At 35.0% G+C, this 21,807-nt stretch overlaps 1 protein-coding gene across 1 annotated transcript; it reads right to left on the bottom strand.

Annotated features, from left to right (window-relative positions):
- Positions 1 to 7,042: 7,042 nt before the first annotated feature.
- Positions 7,043 to 10,369, bottom strand: LOC114424638 (cell division control protein 2 homolog). Its single transcript, XM_028391502.1, has 7 exons — positions 10,301 to 10,369; positions 9,809 to 10,187; positions 8,975 to 9,145; positions 7,981 to 8,144; positions 7,814 to 7,904; positions 7,659 to 7,712; positions 7,043 to 7,233 (listed from the first exon to the last, which is right to left on the bottom strand). The coding sequence occupies exons 1-7, from the start codon at positions 10,342 to 10,344 to the stop codon at positions 7,132 to 7,134; spliced, it is 1,005 nt and encodes a 334-aa protein (XP_028247303.1). The 5' UTR covers positions 10,345 to 10,369; the 3' UTR covers positions 7,043 to 7,131.
- Positions 10,370 to 21,807: the final 11,438 nt, after the last annotated feature.

Genomic DNA, 21,807 nt, shown 5'->3' with positions numbered 1-21,807 from the left:
TGAATCACAAGACCCCTTTGACATTTATACTTCATACACACAAATATTATCCGAGAATGATTCCTTTTTTCATGGCCAACAAACCTCCTTTGACCAACAAAACCATCATTCATCCCCCTTTACGCCACCTTCACAGCTACCACAAACGCAAAAATCAAACCGAGATGAACATCCCATTGCTAACGAAGATCCCATTATACGATTTCATCATGAAAACATGGATGATTTTACTGAGGATGAGGATCAATAGTTCTTTGATCACATCAATCAGCAAAGCGATGACCAAACCGATGACGAGGGTGTTGGCAGACCAACGACACCTCTGTCACCTCCGTTGCAATATCAGCAACCTATGTGTCCAGTAGACTTGAACTTTGACCACCTACCACACTATATTGATCGACACCATTTTGTTCATCAGCAACACAATGTACAACCACCAGTCGGTGTACTCGAGGTTGGCATGACCTTCGATGACAAAGCACAATGTATTCGAGCAATCAAATAATACAACATCAGAAATCATTTTGATTGCATAACAATTTACTTTGACCAAAGAAGGCTAAACTTGGTCTGCAAGTTACATGAAAATGGTTGTACATGGAGCTTGGGCGCATGCAATTCAAAGAGGCATAACAAATGGATTATCAAGAATATCAGAGGTGCAGATCATGATAGTATTATACCTCGTGGCTCTCCATATGATCTATACGAGATCTATATCCGACCAAGTCACCGTGAGGTGTGGCCCTATATTCTAATCTACCGCCACTCCATCTGAAATATAAAACATACAAAATCAGTATTCATTGTAATGTTATAATACACGTCATTGAAATAAAAAATTTACATTTTGCTATATTAAATAACCTTTTAGTCAGTGGATAAGTTGTTTCGAGTCATGAGACTCTTGGTGCAATAAAAGGCATGCGGTACCAAGCCCATGACTGCAATAGTATGGCACAACCACCCATAACTTTACCAACCTCCGATGATGCTCGACATAGTTCTCTATATAGGTTTGCTAAACAAGCCGAACCCCAACTATATTTTTTTGTGTTGTTCAAATCACGTAATATGTTCAAATACATTAAATGAACTCCATTTCTAGATTTATCAGGAATTAAAGCACCACCAATTATGTACATTATGTAAGCTCTACACCTGCATTGTAGTTGGTGCGTTGTTGGTTCTTCAGGCAATGGTGCGCACAACATGCTTAGCAACCATGTCAGCTTCAGTGCAATTCCTTTACGTGCATTTTTGGGAGGGACTTCCCCTAGTAACTCATGACATAACTCATCCCAATGTAAGAAGCTAGGTCCAGCCACAACACGACCATCGAATCTAATGTCTAAATGTAGTGTAACATCTTCGAGTGTGATGGTGCACTCTCCCCAAGGCAAGTGAAAGGTATATGTTTCCAGCCTCCATCGTTCAACCAATGTACTCATCAATGCAGGATCAATTTTACACTGTTTGATTAGGGCAATATGTTGGAACCCGGTAGCGATAATAATGGTATAATTTGTGGTTCTAGTTCAGGTATTGTATGATAATAGGAAGTAATTAAGTCATTAATCCTAGTATGTGAACAATGAACGTGTTGATGACGCAATAGAGGTTTATGATCCATGAAAATGATGTCAAATGGTAAACCGAATACAAATGATATAAAATTTGAAGTTAGGTGATGCAAATGTGGTATTGACATGCACTTCTTATCTATTTATCGTTTAAACTGTGTTCAGTTTTGAAAGCACAAATAGACTTAATGTAATTGTAATGCCTCGAGATTCCAAAGCACATTTATAATTTGTCTCATTGTAAGGCCTCAAGATTCCAAAGCACGTTAACACAACTGTGGTACTGTGACACGTTGAGATTCTAATTCACGTGAATCAATGACATATTTATGCATACGTTTATATCAATGGTGACAAGACAAAATCGATACTATTGAATCAATGGAGCAGAAACTGCATAATTTCCTGAAATTATAATGTGTGGTGTTCACATTGTTCACCCGCATGCGTATGTTTACTGCATTAACTTGGTTTTCAACAATTCGCATGGCCTCAACATTAAACTTAATGTAATTGTAATGCTTCGAGATTCCAAAGCACATTTATAATTTGTCTCATTGTAAGACCTTAAGATTCCAAAGCACGTTAACACGACTATGGTAGTGTGATGCATCAAGATTCTAATGCACGTGAACCATGGACCCGTGATTGATTGCATATATAAACGTACCATATCACCCAATACTTTGCACAATTTCGTCAAATCAAATTGTGAGAGGAAACAGAGAGGGCAAGCAATGAGGTCAGAGCCTATTTGTGCGTACGTTTATATCAATGGTGAAATCATTCAAAGTTCAACTGCAAATGCAGTTTTCGGAGGTGACAAGACAAAATCGTTACTCTTGAATCCAACAATGACATTGTCAAATACAATCACAGCAATACAGTCATCAATTACAGATAATGGTGTTACACCTATAATTAATGCTCTTTGGTATCGGTGTCCTGTATATGAATTCAATGGTGAAGTTCAATATAGGGCAATTCAAATTATTGACGAAGAAGATGTTTTGTGCATGTTTCATACCTTTGTCAATATGACAAGGGTAATATGTATGGAACTTAAAGTTGATGTTCATAATTCATTATCACATACTCAAGTTAATGACCTAAGTTGGGCTGACATGGAGCAGAAGCTGGACAATACCCTGAAATTAGAATGAATAATTTTAACATATTTTGTTGTTGTATTGCGTTGAAGTTTTTCTCAGTCTTTATTATGTAGTTGTAGTTGTTGCATGCTTTGAAGTTGTTATTTTCAATTTACTTAAGTAGTAATAGTCTACAGATGCATGATTTCAAAGATGCGGAGCAATGTCAGACCTAACCCTCACATGCACCGACAACCCTATTAAAGTGTGGTGTTACACACTATTCACTCACATGCGTACGTTTATCCCATTATCATGTTTCTGAACAATCCGCATGACCTTGGCGTGTGATGCGGAACACTGCAGTCAACAATCATGATGAAACAAACAGTCTATCATGTATATTAATGTGTGGGGTTGCACACTGTTCACTCACATGGGTACACTATTTTGCAATTGCATAATATTTACTCACATGCACTGAATGTCCTATCTAACCCTCCCACCTAACCCTCGTAACTAACTTTACTGCCTAACCCTCCCAACTAACCTTCCGATCGAACTCTCTTACCTAACCTTCCAATCTAACGCTCCCAGCAAACCCTCCAACCTAACCCTCATAACTAACTTTGCCACCTAACCCTCTCATCTAACCCTCGTAACTAACTTTGCCACCTAACTCTTCAACCTAACCTTCCAATCTAACTCTCGTACTAAACTTTCTCAACCTATATATAATATCACCATTTGACAACAACATATCACACATAATAACTTTCTCACAAAACAAAACTCTATTAGAACTCTCAGACTATTTCCACTCATATCCCATAAGCACCACCATGGCTCCACCTAAATAAAGTGCGGCCATCATTTACCACAATGGTCACATTGTAGATGACCCAGTTCAAGGATCGATGTACACATCTGCGAACCCAATATTTTTTTACGTCAGTCGTTCTATTACGTTTACACAATTCATTCAAAAAATTAACAATCGTCTCCCTGCTCGAGCAACTGAACAAGTTGCTCAATTGTTATTTCATGTCCCTATTTCATTTCATTTGGGTCAGACACGTTTTATTTCAGCATAACTATTCGATAATGATGATCTCAGAGGCGCGATGGAAACAATTCTCCAGAATTCTACTGAATTCTATGACTTTATTCCTCAACCACAACCATCGTCTCCACAACCCTCATGTCCACAACTACAACCTCCACAATAGTTACCGTACAACAACATAGACCTCAATAATCCAGTATCTTCACACAACAACCTTGAAGCAGAAGACCCCTTTGACATTTATACTTCATACACACAACTATTATCTGGAAATGATTCTTTTTTTGATGCCCAGCAAACCTCCTTTGACCAACAAAATCATCCTTCATCCCCCTTTACGCCACCTTCACAACTACCACAAACGCAAACATCAAATCGAGATGAACATCTCATTGCTAACGAAGATCCCATTATACGATTTCATGATGAAAACATGGATGATTTTAGTGAGGATGAGGATCAACAGTTCTTTAATCACATCAATCACCAAAGCGATGACCAAAGTGATGACCAAAGCAATGAGGAGGGTGTTGGCAGACCAACGACACCTCTGTCACCTCCATTGCAATATCAGCAACCTATGTGTCCAGTAGACTTGAACTTTGACCACCTATCACACTATATTGATCGACACCATTTTGTTCATCAGCAACACAATGTACAACCACTAGTTGGTGTACTCGAGGTTGGCATGACCTTCGATGACAAAGCACAATGTATTCGAGCAATCAAAGAATACAACATCAGAAATCATTTTGATTGCAGAACAATTTACTCTGACCAAAGAAGGCTAAACTTGGTCTGCAAGTTACATGAAAATGGTTGTACATGGAGCTTGGGCACATGCAATTCAAAGAGGCATAACAAATGAATTATCAAGAGTATCAGAGGTCATCACACTTGTTTTGTGCCGATGCTCAGACAAGATCATCGCCAACTCGACAAACACGTCATAGCACAGATCATCCAACCAATTTTCAAAACAAACCCAACTGTCTCCATCAAGACGTTGATTGCAGAGATCAAAACGTTCATGAATTATACCTCATCCTACAAGAAGACATGGTTAGCAAAGCAAAAAGCATTAGAGATGATTCATGGAAACTGGGAAGAATCATATGCCAAACTGCCAAAATTTTTCGGAGCTTTGCAATCTTGTGTTCCCGGGACTGTGGTCGCTGCTCAAACAGAATCCTTGTATGAGGGGGGAGAAATAGTTCCGGGCAAAAGATTGTTTAAACGTGTCTTTTGGTCATTTGGTCCATGCATTAATGGTTTTGCATATTGCAAACCCATTGTACAAGTAGATGGTACATGGTTTTACGGAAAGTATACTGACACACTGTTGATAGCTACCGCACAAGATGGAGCTAACCATATCTTTCCGATTGCCTATGCCATTGTAGAAGGGGAGACAACTTCAGCTTGGGGTTTTTCTAAAGAATTTGAGAAGACATGTTACTCCGCAAATTAACATTTCTCTTATTTCAGATCGACACCCCTCAATTATAAGTGCCTACAACAACCCAAGTAACTTATGGGTCCAAGACACATCCCATTTCTTTTGTCTGCGCCACATTGCACAAAACTTTATTCGTGGTAACTCAAACTGCAAACATTTAAAGAAACCACTTATGTTGGCTGGTGAGAATCTATTTTATTTATTCGTTATAATTTTCTTTCAATCAAATTTTATAACATAATACATTGATTAAATATTTACACGGTATGCATACACGGAGAAGATGCACTGGCGACATCTTGGGGATACTCGTGCGAATAAGCCAAGTGCAGCTGAATGGCTTGATCAATTACCCAAACAAAAATGGGTACAATGCTTTTATGAGGGGAAACGTTGGGGACATATGACTACCAATTTGTCGGAGTCTATTAATTCCATGTTCAAAAACACAAGACATTTGCCGGTGTCATCGTTGGTTGAGGAGACCTATTTCAAGACCGCACAACTCTTTGCTAATATAGGTCGACAAACTCAGGCAATGATCAACTCCGGCTCACAGTATTCTGAAGTCGTCTTCGATGCAATCAATAGTGGTCAACAAGAATCTAATACACACATTGTAAATGAATTCGACAGACACAATCACATTTTTATTATAACAGAGACTCAATCCCCACTTGAAACACCCAGACCACCTGAAAGGTTTAGAATAATGTTACAATCCCAAAAGTGTGATTGTGGTGAATTTCAGGCAAAACATTTACCGTGTTCTCACGTCATGGCTGCCTGTAAATCTGTCAATGTTGATCTCATGACCTATGTGCCGATGATATTCACTTTACAACACATTTTACACATCTACGACAACTCCTTTGGTTTATTGTCACACAAATCAATGTGGCAAGAATATGAAGGAGATTAGTGGGGTCCTGATCCAAGGAGAAAGAGGACTGCAAAGGGTCGTCCCGTTTCAACTCGCATTCCTACTGAGATGGACGAAGACGAAAATGAACGAGCAAGTAGAAGAAAATGTAGACTTTGCCGACAACATGGTCATAGCAGAAATAATTGTCCTAATGTATCCTCATCTTAGTTTTTCCTTAGACAAATGTCATTGTTTAAATATTTTATTGATGACGTAGTATAATGTTCTTATATAAATAAATTGTTAAAAGCTTTAATTTTATCATTTTTAATTAAATCTAATAACATAAACAAACTAATTATATTTAGTAAAATAGTTATATTAAAATTTTTAAAATTCATATTACTATACAAAATAAATATTTACTAAAATAAATATTATTATACAAAATTCAGATTTTAAAACATATATTCATCCAAAAAATATCTTAAATAATTTAAATAATATAACAAAAATACTTAAATTTAATAATATCATTTTCTTAATAACAAAATTAAATTATAAAATAATATTACATAAATTAATTTAATAAATAAATAATTTTCAAATCATTTAAAAATAATTTTATATAATATAATATTTAATTTTAATAATATATAAATTTTTTTATAAAAAAAAAGGAAGAATGGAAGTCGGGGTGCCAGAACCCGACTTCCATGAAAGCATGAAAGTAGTGTAGTTTGGGAATTAATTTCCAAACTGGTGTATTTCAAGCAAATATTGGAGAGAGAAGGTACAGTATGGTAAAAAAAACTGCATCTCCAGTGACTTTGCTTCCAAAATCTAAATGAAAATAAAATAAGAATCTAAAACCATCAATCCCCACACATATTCAACAACTTAACACTACCTATTTTATAATGAGTGATAGTGTGCTAAAATGCATTGGTAGTAAACATAGATGAGGAGTGCTAGCAAACACTCTTTAAAACATTAGTGTGACCCATTTGTCAAACACAGATTGTTGAACATTCAATAATAGAAGCAAGAGGCAGACCTAATTAGAGAAGCAGAAGAGATACATAATTAACATCTATAAAGTAAGCATGCTTTAGAGCAGCTTCCGCAGAAATCCTTCTACTTGGGTCCAAGCAAAGCATCATCTGCAAAAGCAAAAGCAACAGAAACTGGGTATCCGAAAAAATAAATTAAACAAAAAACATTTTCTTTGAGGAACAACGTTTTATTTCCTTTCTACTTTTTCCAATATAAATTAAGGTTTACATTATCCTTTACGCCTTTAACCAGGAGGCATTGTAAATATAAAGTGCACAAGAACATGGATTTTAAATTTAATGAGAGAGAGAGAGAGAGAGAGATGAGCACAAAAGAATTAAAAAAGCAACCCCAAATTTGTACTTGTAAAATTAATTGCAGGCTTTTAGTGCCTAAAAATTAAAATCGCAAACGTCTTGAGTCTGCTTCTTCAGAACTGATATGACCGAAAGTTTTGCATTCTAAAGGTCCATTTGCTGAACTAATTAATTTACACTACGCAATAAAAACCAAACTATTGTGCAAAACTTACTGATAGTAGATTCAGGCCACTTGGTTCCAGATCAGTAACAAATGTTTCCAGGCCCTGCATAGAAGCAGAGAGGCATGTGAATTCTCGTAGCTTCTCATGATTCTGTAACAAGACAACTTGCAAAATAACACAATTGAGAAATGAGAATCTAGTACCAATGCATCAAATTTGGGGTAGTAGATATGAAGGTTAGGCATTAATTTGGTGATTCCTGGCCATGTTTCCTCTGTGGGGGTACCTAATAATCTTCACATAGAAATTATTTGTTATTTCTATTACAAGCAAGTGTACACATAGAAAATTTATGTGTGTCTCATCTTACTTGAAAATCCCCTCCAATTCATCCCGGCAATTAATAGCTTGGACTAAAGGCTGTCCAATTACCATCTCAGCAAATATGCAGCCAACAGACCACAAATCAATTTGAGTTGAATATTGTCTAGAGTCACACAAGATTTCAGGTGCCCTGTACCAGGAAGTTCCTAACTGACAGATGCATTAGTTAGGTGCCCACTATTAATAAGACTGTTATCATTTAATGGGCATTATTATTTGGTAATAAAGCTTTTATGCCACACAAATGTCTATAACCAATCATAGTTTGAGACACAAAGAACAAGTTAAAAAACAAATATGCAACTTACAACAGTCACCAAAATTTCTTTTACTTTTCTCTATTCATAAATCAGTTCACAAAAACACATTCCTACTGTATAACATTTTTTCTTATTTTTACGTTTGAAGAAGGGACAGCAATTTCTTACGAGAAGTATAAACATACATAGAGTCTCAGTCTATCTATATGCAAATTAAATGATATTTCCAGCAAAACCTTATAATTCAGGGGGGGAAATGTAATACTGGAAGATATTCATAGGATAAACTTAGAAAAAAAGAAAAAACTCCTAAAAAAATAGAAACTTGAAAAAATAATATATAATTAATACTAAAATGCTATAGATAATCACAAATTCTCTCTACCGCATACATATTCTTCACATGAATTCTAAATTTGTGTAAGATGTCTCCAATGTTTTGTTGCCACAGAACATTGTTTTGCTAGTAAAAAGATCACAATAGCAACACCAATGTTTCAAAAGGCTAAGTTTGTGTATGATACCCAAATTTGGTTGCTACAAAACATCACACAATAAAAAAATTTGCAGGGTTCAGTACTTTTGTGTCTTATAAATGCCATGCAACAAACAGTAGTTGTGTTTGTGTGAAATTTTATAACTGAATGTGTATACCAAAACATGAGAAATAGTGATGAAACAACAAACCAAAAGAGGAAGGTTCCTTCCCAGTCAATATACCTTCTCAGTATATAACAAGTCATCTGCAAACTCTCCAGCCAAACGGAAATCCGCCAACTTGATCAACCTTTTGGAATGATCAATCAGCACATTGCTTGGTTTCAAATCTCTGTGCAGAACCTTAAGCGAGTGACAGTAAGCCACAGCAGAGAGTATCTGGTACATGAAACTCTGCAAGCAAAGGAATTCCAAGAGAACTTTAATCACAATTGGAGTATCTTAGAATTTGAGGTTCAGCTAAACTCAAACAGAGAAGCTAAAACATAAAATATGAGTTATTATTTCCACTTATATACACTATGTTACACATATCATTAATCAGACTGTATTTGGTTTTACTAGTGGGAATAATGATTGCATTTGACAAAAGTTAGAATTTGATGTTATAAAAATATATAGTATGTTTGAAAACTTGTTGAGAATGAAGGAATCACGATTGATATGTGAAAGCTATAGTTATTAGCTTCTAGCTTCTTATAATTACATTTGAGATGTGGAAAATCACATTCCAAACACCCTAATAGATGTCCGATTATTGCTAGCTAAAATTGTTTTTTGCCTCAAAACCTTTTAGTTTGACTATAAGTGATAAAAAAATAGCTTTTGCCTTATCTTGAAAGATTTACGCTAAATTTTATAGCAAAGTAATTAACTTGAAAATGAATTCTAACTAAAATCAATTTCACGAATTGCATGTTTAGTTTCCCATCCCGGATAAACATCTAGTGCAAACTCACATTAAACTCAACACACTAAAATTCAATTTCAACCGAAATCAAAATTTTCAAACGCTCATCCAAACACAGACTAATCTGACTCCTTAGAGAAACGTACCTTAACAGTCAAGGCATCCTTGGGGTAACCTCGGTTGACAATGAAGTGATGAAGATCGTAATCAAGATGCTCGAAGACGAGGTTGACGTACCTATTCTCGGTTAGTCCCACCCTGAGCAGCTTCACGATGTTGGCGTGGTGGAGTTCTTTGAGGAGCGACACTTCACGGATTATTGGCGCCGGAACGCCCTGGCTCAAGCGGACCATCGTGATCTGCTTCATGGTCACGAGGGCGCCGGTGTGGATGTCGAGGCACCGGAACACCCGCCCGTAACTGCCCTCCTCGGCCACCTCCAGCACCTCTAAGTCCATCCCCGTCGCGTCGGGGCGCTCCCCTCTGTCGCGCGAACACATCCTGCACTCCGCCAACCGCGCCAACCTGATAAGATGTAATAGGTAGGAAGATACATTGACCGAAACGAAGCGATGATGAGTGTTAATCAAATTAGATGCTTGAAAAAACAAATTTGGTTGCAGAGTGTGAATAATTACTGAGAATCAAAGGAACCGATCCAATCGCTTTCTTCATTCCACATTCGGAGATGAGTAGGAACGGATGTATGAAATCATCTAAGAGAAATTGTTTTTTTTTTTATTTAAATTTGTAACTTCTCATAAATAAATATTTAATAAATAATAAATTTTATAAAAAAAATTATTAATTTTACACGTAAGGTTAAAATTGATTTTTATTTCAAATAACATAATAAAAAATACTTATTTATAACTTCTTCCTTTTTTAATTTTAAGAGATATTTTGATTTCACAACCACAATAACAATCAAACATAATTTATAATAATAATGTTAATATAAAAAAAGAAAAAACACATTCAATATAATAATAATTAAAAAGAATCAAATTTCACAATTATATATATAATATGTTAATAATGAGATATATAAATAGATGAATGAGATTTATAATAATAAAAAAAATACTTAGCCTACATAATAACAATTGATAAAAAAAGTCGTATAAAAATATTATTGTTATTAGATCTATTAATATATATATATATATATATATATATGTATATGTATATGTATGTATGGTTAGATTATAATTAGTAACAATATATATTATTAAAAAAATAGTATTGTTTCCTTTATTAAAAAATAATATCTTTATTTCTATATGTATAAGAGGAAAAGGGTACGGTGTTTTGAGAAGCACCTTGCATTTTTGTCTTAATTGCCTATCAATGCACATTACGTTCTATTTTTTTATCATTACACGTTCCATATTTTTATCAATGCACCTTGAATTTTTGCCTTAATTGCCTTTTACATTACGATTATATATATATATATATATATATATATATATATACCAAATGTTATTTATATGGATCTCTTAGATAGGTAAATTTGTTTTATATAATAAATTTTTTATTTTAAATTTTATTTGTGATTTTGTTCATGTGTGTTCTAATTTAAAATTAATTTGTTTTGGTAAAGAAATATACTGAACTTCCTAAACATTTTCACCGGTCATTTGAAAGATGTCCTTCCAATTCTCCGTTAATATAAAAATGGTGTATGAATATCCATTTTTTAAGCTTCCTAAAATTAATAATATTAGCCAACGTTAAAATTATCTGAAAAGTTAATGTTCGTAGTTTTAAGTGATAAAAAAATTAAGAGAGATTTTTTTGGTGTATTTAAGAGAGTTATTTGATAAATGTTGTAAAAAAAATGGTCGAATGTCTTGATATATTCTCTTTTAAAGAATGATACGTGTTGTTCTTAATTTTTTAATTTTAAATTACTCTATATTAATTGAACCAATATTTTTATTTTAACAATTTTAAATATGTTTAATCTATACCTTTTCAGATTTTAGTTTTTTGTTTAACTAAATTTTAAAAATATCTTTTCTATGCTATACACATAGTTTTTTTTTTTGGTAACAATACATATAGTACTTACTAATAATATTTTATATGTTCAGCTAGAGAAAATATTTTGAAGTTCCTAGATATAGAGCTCATTATATGTATGTGCATCTACTATATAATCTAAGAAAAAAATACACTTTAAATATATTGTGATGAATGAAAAATTAAAATTATACATTTTTACACATATTATTCATTTTATTTTATTTTTTTCTATATATATTTTAAATATGTAGATCAAAATTGTTTATCAGTTATAATTATAAAGATTACTACTGAAAAAAACAACTAAAAATTAATAGTAGTTCCCCTTCAAAGTCAACTTATATGAGACAATTTGATTTAATAATTAAATCATATAAATAGTTTCCCTTAAACTAAATGAAATTAAAATATTTTGTGTAACAGAATAATTAAATGATATTACACTGGGTACAAAATTATCTAATCTATGATTTAGAATTTTGATTAATTTTTTTTTCTTATTTGATGTTAAATTTAATATCAAATAACATGAATGCTTTTATTTTATTATATTTCACAATTTGTTCACATGTGTTCAGCAGAGACGGAGAAGGAACGAAATTCTCAGCATAGTGATTGAAGCACATCGATATCAAGAAGCAGCACCTATGAAGGAAGCCATTGCGAGGTACTTCTAGAAGCATTTCGAGAAGAGGCAGATAATATCTATTAATTTACGCAATTTGCAGTTCAAGAAATTGGATTCTATAGCATATCGTAGCTTAGTGGCACCTTTTGGAGAAGAGGAAATTACTGTTGTTGTTTGGGGTTGTGGTAGCTCTAAGAGCCCAGGCATGATGGATTCAACTTTGGGTTCATCAAGGATTTCTGAGATACTCTCAAAGGTGATTTTGTAGCTTTTTTGAATGAATTCCACTCCAATGGCAGATTACCTCATGGGGAAACAATTGCCCTCATTCCTAAGAAGGAATGTCCCCAGTTTGTTGCCGATTACATACCTATCTATCTCTTTGATAGGTTACATGTACAAGGTTCTACCTATCTATCTCTTTGATAGGTTACATGTACAAGGTTCTGGCAAGGTTATTGCCTAACAGATTACTTAAGGTGATGGGTTAGGTTATTGGGGACACTCAATCATGAACTGGTGGAGGAGGCAGGCAGGGGGAGAGAGATGTTTGATTTTTAAAGTAGATTTCAAAAAGGCACTTGACTCGGTGGATTGGGCTTCTTGTTATGGTAATGGTAGAGATGGGTTTTTAAAAAGCATGGAGGAATTGGATGCATAATAGCCATCGGTGATGTTAGGTGCACTAGCGTAATTGCTTGTGCACCCAGCATCTCGAAAAAATGTCAAAAATATCTCTCTTGTATCTTCTTCCTTTTTAAGTTGATTCCTGTAGTGTTTTATGCCTCCATGCTTTTTTCTTCCATTTCTCATTTTCATGTGGTTTTTTCTTGAGAGAGGTGAGCTTGGGTGAAGGTGAAGGGGTCGGTGGTCATTGTTGCGGTGGTTGGTCCGTCGTTGTCGGCATATGAGGTACGCATTTCTGTTGGGTGTGTGTTAGTTGATTCGTGAGTGGAATGTCGATATACGGATCAAGTTGATCCGTAATGTTTATACGGACCAAGTTGATCCTAAATGTGACGCCCTCTATCCCTCACATATATGTACTAATAATAAAAGAAGTAAGAAATCAAAATTAATTAAAAGTTTTTAAAACGCATTTAAATACAAGTTTTTCAAAAGGATAAAAGGCTCGCATTCACTTTTCTAACATCATAATAAAACTTGTCCAAATAAATAATAAATCATCTCGGCTCAAAACAAGATCGTCCAAGACTTCATGCAATTAATATAGAAATCTATACCCTAATGTCACATCCTATCAGAGCATTGTGTTCTCGTGTTCTCTAGCATGATATTCTTCATAGTCATCCACCTAATCATCTGCTCCCACGAACACAAAGTTTGAGATCGTCACAGGATCCAAACACAAATAGCACACGGGGAGTGAGTTATCACATTCTTAACTAATAGAGAGAAACCAGACAACATATAGGTATAAATATCATATAAACAAAATATAACTTACTTAAACATAGCTCACATCATTCCATCACTTTATTGCACAACATCATAACACCACACACGTCTCATTCATTTTCACGACATTCACGTACTCAATGATCAAAACACAATATCACTAAATCAATCCATATCGAATGTGGTACCATGTCAGTGAAAAACCTCATCGGGCGCCTAGGAGTACATGACAAGACAAACTACACACTAGCAAATCAGGTTACTCTCACTAGGTAAAATCAAAGGGAGACTAGTTAGGGTCACGCTGTTTTGCGAGAATGCTCCAACCATATGGGATCAACATAGGTTTAAAGGAGCACTCAAACTGGGTGTATTTACCCCTAAGGCCTACACTCCGAAGAGTTTGTCAGGGTCTCTCCCTCCTGATTCAGGTCCAACCCAGAAAACATTTTAGCACACAGACTCTATCTATGAACTGTACAAAACACACAACTCATCAATTGTTCCCAAAATAATTTTATCTTGTTGCGCTTGTGATTAAACTCGCCAGGTCCCCATAGTAGTTCCCATCACAATACTCGTTGCGCATTAACTCGTCGTCCTTAAAGGGTTTTAGCAATTAACTCGTTGCCCTTAAAGGGTCTTAGCATTAACTCGTCGCCCTTGAAGGGTCTTATAGTCATGTGATTGTACAATTCATAGCTCATAACTCAATGCACATAACATCTCAATGCATACATATATATTACAAGTTAATATATACTCAATTTATCACATATATTCGGTCTCAATCACAATGGAATGATATAATCTCAAAGTAGCATGTTATTCCACCTCATGAATCATATGCATTTTACCTATGAACTTTGCAATACACACAACTACTCAATTTTTTTTCAAAGTCATTTTAACTCGCCACGCTTGTGATTAAACTCGTCAGGTCCCGACAGTGGATCCCATCACAATACTCATCGCCCTTAAAGGGTCTTACAATTGTATGATTGGACAATTCATAGCTCACAACTTGATACACACATCTCATCTCAATACACATGTATTTCACCATTCATCACAGGTTCAATTTATCACATACTCACAATTTGAATCACCATTTCATAATCTCAACATAACAATTTATACAAAAGGTTTATCACAACATAGGGTGTAAAACCCCTCAAATAATTTCACACAATTATATCAAAATCAATTAATCAAAATTGTGGGTCAAAACACAAAAACATCAAGAGCACTCAAATTTATCAATCAATTCTTATCAGAATATCAATTGGTACGTAAAACACAACAATATTATATTTATAATCATAAAGGAAAAATTATAATTCAATAAACATCTCAAAATAAACCTCAATTTAATCCGCTAAGGATCCCTACACATGTTCATTCTAACCCCAATTGTGATACGCTCATCTCTTACCTCTAAGCGGGCTCACGTGTGCATTGTGATAGAAATAGCGGCATCTCTAGCAGTTCCCTCAGGTTCCCCAAGTTTTTTCCTCCGACTGCTCTGATAGGGTTCCCAAACGTCACAGATTAGAAGGGATTGAAGCCTACATTTTGTACTGTCTTCGTGTGATTAAGTTTTCTCTCTCCGTGAATATTATTTCACAAATCCCAATGGTGAAGCTGTGCGGAATTGAATCACGAATCACATATCACAACTTCATAAAAATCCAACGGTTAACGAATCCGGGATCGTATTTTTACTGAGACAGTTTTGAGTTTCTGTGGGAAAAGAAAAAGCTACGATGCAAAGAGTATATCTCTCAGTTCCAAAAAAATTTTCATAATTTCCAACGGTGAGATTGTTCGAAAATGAGTCCTGAACTTGGTGCTCAAATTTCATGATAATTCATCGGTGAATGAGTCCGAGATCATCGTTTATTGGAGATAGATTTTGTGGTATGCGGGAAAAAGAGAGGGTTTTGGGAGGAGAAGAAGGGAAAACGAAATTGAGAGAAAGAGGAGGCATCGTCAATGTGAAAACTAACCGAACATATCTCTATTCATAACTAGGGTACTTACAACCTATTATTTACTCTATTTATTTATTTTTATTATTTTATAAAAATGAACTCTATTTTATTCTCTATCAAATGAATAAATAAAATATTTTTTCTCAAACCATTATTTTAATTAATAAAGTTATTTCTCCTTCTTTATTTAATTATAAAAACCTCATCATTTTTCGAAAAATTTATTTATTTATTTATTTTACTAAAAAGCATTTTTAATTTATTTACGAAAAATGGGATGTTACAGATCAGTATATTGATATTACACATATGGATGTAGTTGATCCGTATAAACCTTAATGATGAACTTGATCCGTAAGGTTTATACGGATCTAGTTGATCCGTATAAGCCTTACGGATCAACTTGATCTGTAAGGCTTATACGGATCAACTTGATTCGTGTAAATCTTAGGGATCAAGTTCATCCGTAAGTTGTACAGATGTTAAATTTTTGAACATTTTTTAAGTTTAATATTTTTTAATTATTATTATGTTCGTATGCTCATTTTTAAAAATTAATTAATTGTTTATATGTGTAATTGAAATAATTTGTATGTAGAATGATATGGGGTTTTTGCATTTTATTATATATGATTATCAATTGTAGTGTTTATAAAATGTTGTGCAGTAAAAGATTATGTAGAGTTTTGTATGATATTATATGTATAGTGCAGTTAGGTGTCATATGTATGTCATGTTGAAATTTTTGATTTGTTGTTAAGATGGATGACGATCAATGGATGTATGATATTATAATGTCTGAAGAAGTTAATATGGATGATCAAAATGAACAAGAATGCGGTGTGAATGAACAACATGTTGATTGTTCGGATGCGTTCAATACTTCTCAGGTAATAATGTTCATTATTGTTATTAATTTCATAAAATCAATGTCCTCAGAAGACTAAAATTGTGTGGGTTGCGTTGTAGGTGTTTAGTATCTGAGATGATGTTTTGCAGTGGGCTTGATCCGTTGCTCATGAAAATGGATTTGTGGCGGTCATTATGAGGTCTAACACAAACACTGGTAGTAGAGGAAGGACTTCATTTGTGTTAATTGGTTGTGAAAGGAGTGGTCAGTATAGGTCTAGGAAGAAAGATTTTGTTAGAAGAGATACTGGAGTAGGAAATGTGGGTGTCCCTTCAAGCTTCGTGGGAAACCAGTGGTTGAAGGGCAAGGTTGGATGGTGAAGTTGATGTGTGGGATTCATAATCATGAATCAGCCAAGTCATTAGTTGGGCATCCATACGTTGGGCGATTGACTAAGGATGAAAAGATAATTATTGCTGATATGACTAAGTCAATGGTGAAATCAAAAAACATTCTGCTAACGTTGAAGGAGCACAATGTCAATAGTTGTACAACAATCAAACAAATATACAATGCAAGAAGTGCATATTATTCTTCCATTAGAGGAAGTGATACTGAAATGCAACATTTAATGAAGCTTCTTGAACGGGACCAATGTATTCATTGGCATAGATTAAAGGATGAAGACGTGGTACGTGATATCTTTTGGTGTCACCCTGATGCAGTGAAGTTATGCAATACATGTAATTTGGTGTTTTTGATAGACAGTACCTACAAAACAAACAGGTACAGACTCCCACTACTTGACTTTGTTGGTGTGACACCAACGGGGATGACATTCGATGTTGGTTTTGCATATCTGGAGGGTGAGCGTGTTAATAATGTGGTATGGGCTTCAGAACAATTTCGAGGTATATTTATAAGACATGATTCCCTCCCTAGAGTTATTGTGACTGACAGAGACCTAGCATTGATGAATGTAATGAAATTTGTATTCCTTGAGTGTACAAACTTATTGTGCAGGTTTCACATCAACAAGAATGTCAAGGAAAAATGTGAATCACTAATTGGTCAAAAAATGTTTGGGAGTAGGCCATGGATGCCTAGGGAAGTCTGGTTGATTGTCCTTTGGAACAGCAGTTCGATGAATGCCTTAAGAAGTTTGAAATTGTTTGTTCACCTTGGCCAATGTTTGTTGACTATGTTAACGAAACATAGATAATCCCCCACAAGGAAAAATTTGTTACAGCCTGGACGAATAAGGTGATGTACTTAGGAAACAACAAACAGGTATGAAAATGTTCAATTATTTCTATTAAGGTTGATGAATTGATGGAATTTAATTATTGTATATGTTTATTATTTTTTGTGTATTTCAAATGTAGGGTTGAATCTGCTCATTGGGCTTTAAAAAAAGTATTACAGAATAGCCTTGGAGACTTATATAGTTTTTAGGATGCCATGAGCGACATGATCACGCTGCAGCACACTGAAATCAAAGCATCCTTTGAAACAAGTACACATGTGATTGGACATGTTTTTAAAGTTGCCTTATACAAGAGGGTTCTTGGAATTGTTTCAAGGTATGCTTTAAATCAGATAGCTGCTGAGTTTGAGCGTGTACATTATGCTGGCAAGAATCCTTCTTCTTGTGGTTGTCATAAGAACTATGCATGGTCTTCCTTGTGCATGTGAGCTATCTAAATATGTTATTGGTAGCATCCCACTAGATTCAATCCATATGTTTTGTAGGAGACTCAGTTTTTTAGACCAAGGGTTATCTGAGCCCGAAGTGACCATACAGGAAGAGATGGAAACCATATCTAAAGAGTAAACTTCGGGAAATTGCATACCCTGATCAAAACTCTATGTGTCCTCCTCCAACAAAGATCAACACTAAAGGTGCACCGAAGAAACCAATTAACAGAAACCAAATATCAACAAAGCGTGATCTGTCTTACTTGGAGTACGTAGATGTTTTACATTCTGTGTGAAATAAAAATTCTTCAGTGAAGCGTAGTCCATCATCTTCTGACCAGCCCAATCCAAGAAGGATCATGCCGATGTTGGATCAATTTCAGCCATTTATACATAATTTCATTGACAATATTGTGGATGTCAAAGCTGATGGTAACTGTGGATATTGGTCGATTGTTGCTTTATTAGGTATGGGTGAAGATTCTTGGTCCTTGGTGCGCAACCATTTGCTTAAAGAACTTGTCAAATTCTCAAATGACTATATCAAGCTCTTCGATGGCACAGACAAATTCGAGGAATTAAGGAGGTCCCGACTTGTTGATGGGTTATCCAAGGTATGTAATTTATGTTTTGCCTTTTAAGAATTAACTTTAAAAATAATTGATATGTATATTTGTTTCATTCAAGTTACTGTGGATAAGTAGATGGATATAACCGAGATGGGATATATCATTGCATCAAGGTATAATGTAATCCTTGTATCGTTGTCCCGACAACAAAGCATGACGTTCTTTCCTCTTAGAAGTCAATTACCAACAGATTCTTCTGTGCATTGCATAATTTGTATCGGTCACGTCTATGACAATCATTGTGTTAGGGTAAATTAAAGATAGATAGTGTTATTTTTAAATTTATGCAATCACTTGTGTACATTTGACTTAATATTGTTTCTGCATGTACAATAGGTTTATTTAAAAGACCGTTGTCATTTACCGCCTCTAGCATTGTTATAGTCTAGGAGTTGTCATCCTGAGGCAAAGCAGTGACCAACTCCATATATTAGTAGAATGCAGCAGTACAGAAGCTTCATGATGTTCAAAAGAGACGATGTTGACATAAGTGAATACTAGACATGTAGCTTCTAATGGCTGATCGTTATGAATTTTAATCTCACATTAGAGTTTTCTATCTTTGTAGTATAATTTTGACTTACTTTTTTGACGCACAAATTAAATTTAAATATGTACCTGACATAGTTCCCATCAATCTTATTTTAAGTAAGTTATCTATCTTTGTATGTTTCTTTAATGTAGTGGCATGGTGACCAAGTTTTCTATCTTTCTATCTTTCTTTAATTAATTTTTACTTATTTTATAATTAATTATTACTTAAGGCACATAGGTTAAATCTAATTTTATATTTTAATTTCAGGTCAAGATCAATCTTATTTTAAGTAACTTAACTATCTTTCTATGTTTCTAATGTGGAAGATAGGGCTTGTCATCCAAGGCATTGTCATCAGACCAAAGAACTAATTAGTAATTAGAATCAAATAGATACTACCTATACAAAAATAATAGCTTGTGACGTCATTAACGGTTACGTAATTTAAAAATAAGTTTTTAATGTTAACCCTAATATTTAGATGAATTAACATAAAATTAAAATTATAAACCAAAATATGTTAAAATTTAAAAAATGTTCACTTAAAAGCAAAATGTTTTCAAATACAAGAAAATTATAAAGATCATCCAAATATGAAAATATAAAATGTGTAAAGAAACTATGGTTGATCCGTGTGCCGCCTTCGTCGCGACCTCACATACACATTGTCATCTAGTGTGACACCTCTAGCAATCCTGATGCAGTCTTCCATGACCTCGTGTATTTCTGTGTCTACCGTGATTATCCTTAGGTTGATTAGACGCTCCAACCTTTCAGCGATCGCTTGGCAAGCATCCTATGAAATAGAAAACAACCAAAATAGTATTATGATAACTGAACTAAATGACATTTGATACAACAACCCAAATAGTATTACTTACCACTGCATGTCTAGGCTGCTCCATATCAGAAGGGGCATGTGCTGGTGCTGCTGTTGGTTCCACTGGGACCTCAGGGATATGTGGCTACACATATGTGTCATCCTGCATCACAGGCGGATGTCGCGACAGATCTGCAGGTGCCGGTGTCATGAACGGATGAGAAATGAGGAAGAATCAGTCTATGTAATCGAATGCACACTGTCCTGACACAAAACAAATCTTCCCCGCTGGTGCAAGATGGTCTAAGTAGTGCATCCACCTGTCGTCAATTTCTTCAAATGACAACCTGGAACTTGTAGCCTCTGCAGGAATACTCTGCACGTATCCAAATTGTCGCATGACCCTCTTTGGTCAATGTCTCATGACAACGGGCCCCCATCGTAGATGACCGGAGAAGCATGAAATCAAATCAAACTCCCAAACTCCTTGATGCTCACCATAAGGCATCCAGCAAACATCAGGAATCTTGCATCCATCTAGACGTTGCCTGTACGTCGATGCAGATAAGGACTTCAAAGAAGCCTTCGTATCAATCCACCAATATGCATGTTGTGAAATGTCATCATAGTCCGAATCAGTCAAAGACTCCGCAACTGAGGGAAAGTGTTCATATATCCAACACTACAAAGATTACATCAAAATAATACAAATCTCAAATGAACATTTTAAAAACATATTTAAAACATAGTCGTAATTAACTTATTAAAAACATATTAATTACCTGTAATAGAGTGATGTAGCCAGCAAACTGTTGGTCGCCGATCTTAGAAGCATCATTCAAATGATCATACATATGCACTAGGGCGGCATCTCCCCATGCATAGCTTCCACTCTGACTCAAGTCACGGAGAGCGTCTAAGAAAACAACATGAACATGGGTTGCACTCGTGTTAGCAAAAAGAGTGCAACCTAACAGATGCAGAAGATAGGCACCTGCTACAGTAGTGCAATGTTCGGCCTGACATCTCCTCTGATAAACATCTCATAGCCAAGATAGGCATATGTATGCCTCATGACACTGTGTTGTCTCAGCTCTAGCTTCCTCTCCGGAGACTTTAAGTAACTCCACTAACATCAACACGGCTTCGTTGACGTGTAGAGGCTTGAAGGTATGGAAGGCACCAATAATTGGAAGATGAAGCAGAGATGCCACATCATCCAGGGTGATGGTTACCTCCCCAACAGGAAGATGTAAACTGCTAGTTTCCTTATGTCACCTCTCCACGAAAGCAGATATAAGTCCCCGATCGCCAGTGTCTACTAAACATGCGATCAAAGGACTTAATTCTGTGGCAGGAGCTAGCTTTTCAATTTCGGGAGTAGGCCTCCCAAATTATTGAACCTTCCTCCCATGGGAGGATAACTTCAATTTAGGACGTTCCTGAATTGAAGTATAAATGAACAGACAATCTATAAACATAATAATTTAAATTATGACAAATTTAAATAATAAGAAATACTTAAAAAATAACTTTACTTA

The sequence above is a fragment of the Glycine soja genome, chromosome 8 (genome assembly GCF_004193775.1).
Source record: "Glycine soja cultivar W05 chromosome 8, ASM419377v2, whole genome shotgun sequence".
NCBI lineage: Eukaryota > Viridiplantae > Streptophyta > Magnoliopsida > Fabales > Fabaceae > Glycine > Glycine soja.
Note: the sequence above shows the minus strand (reverse complement) of the source record. Positions and strands in the feature narration are given on the sequence as shown.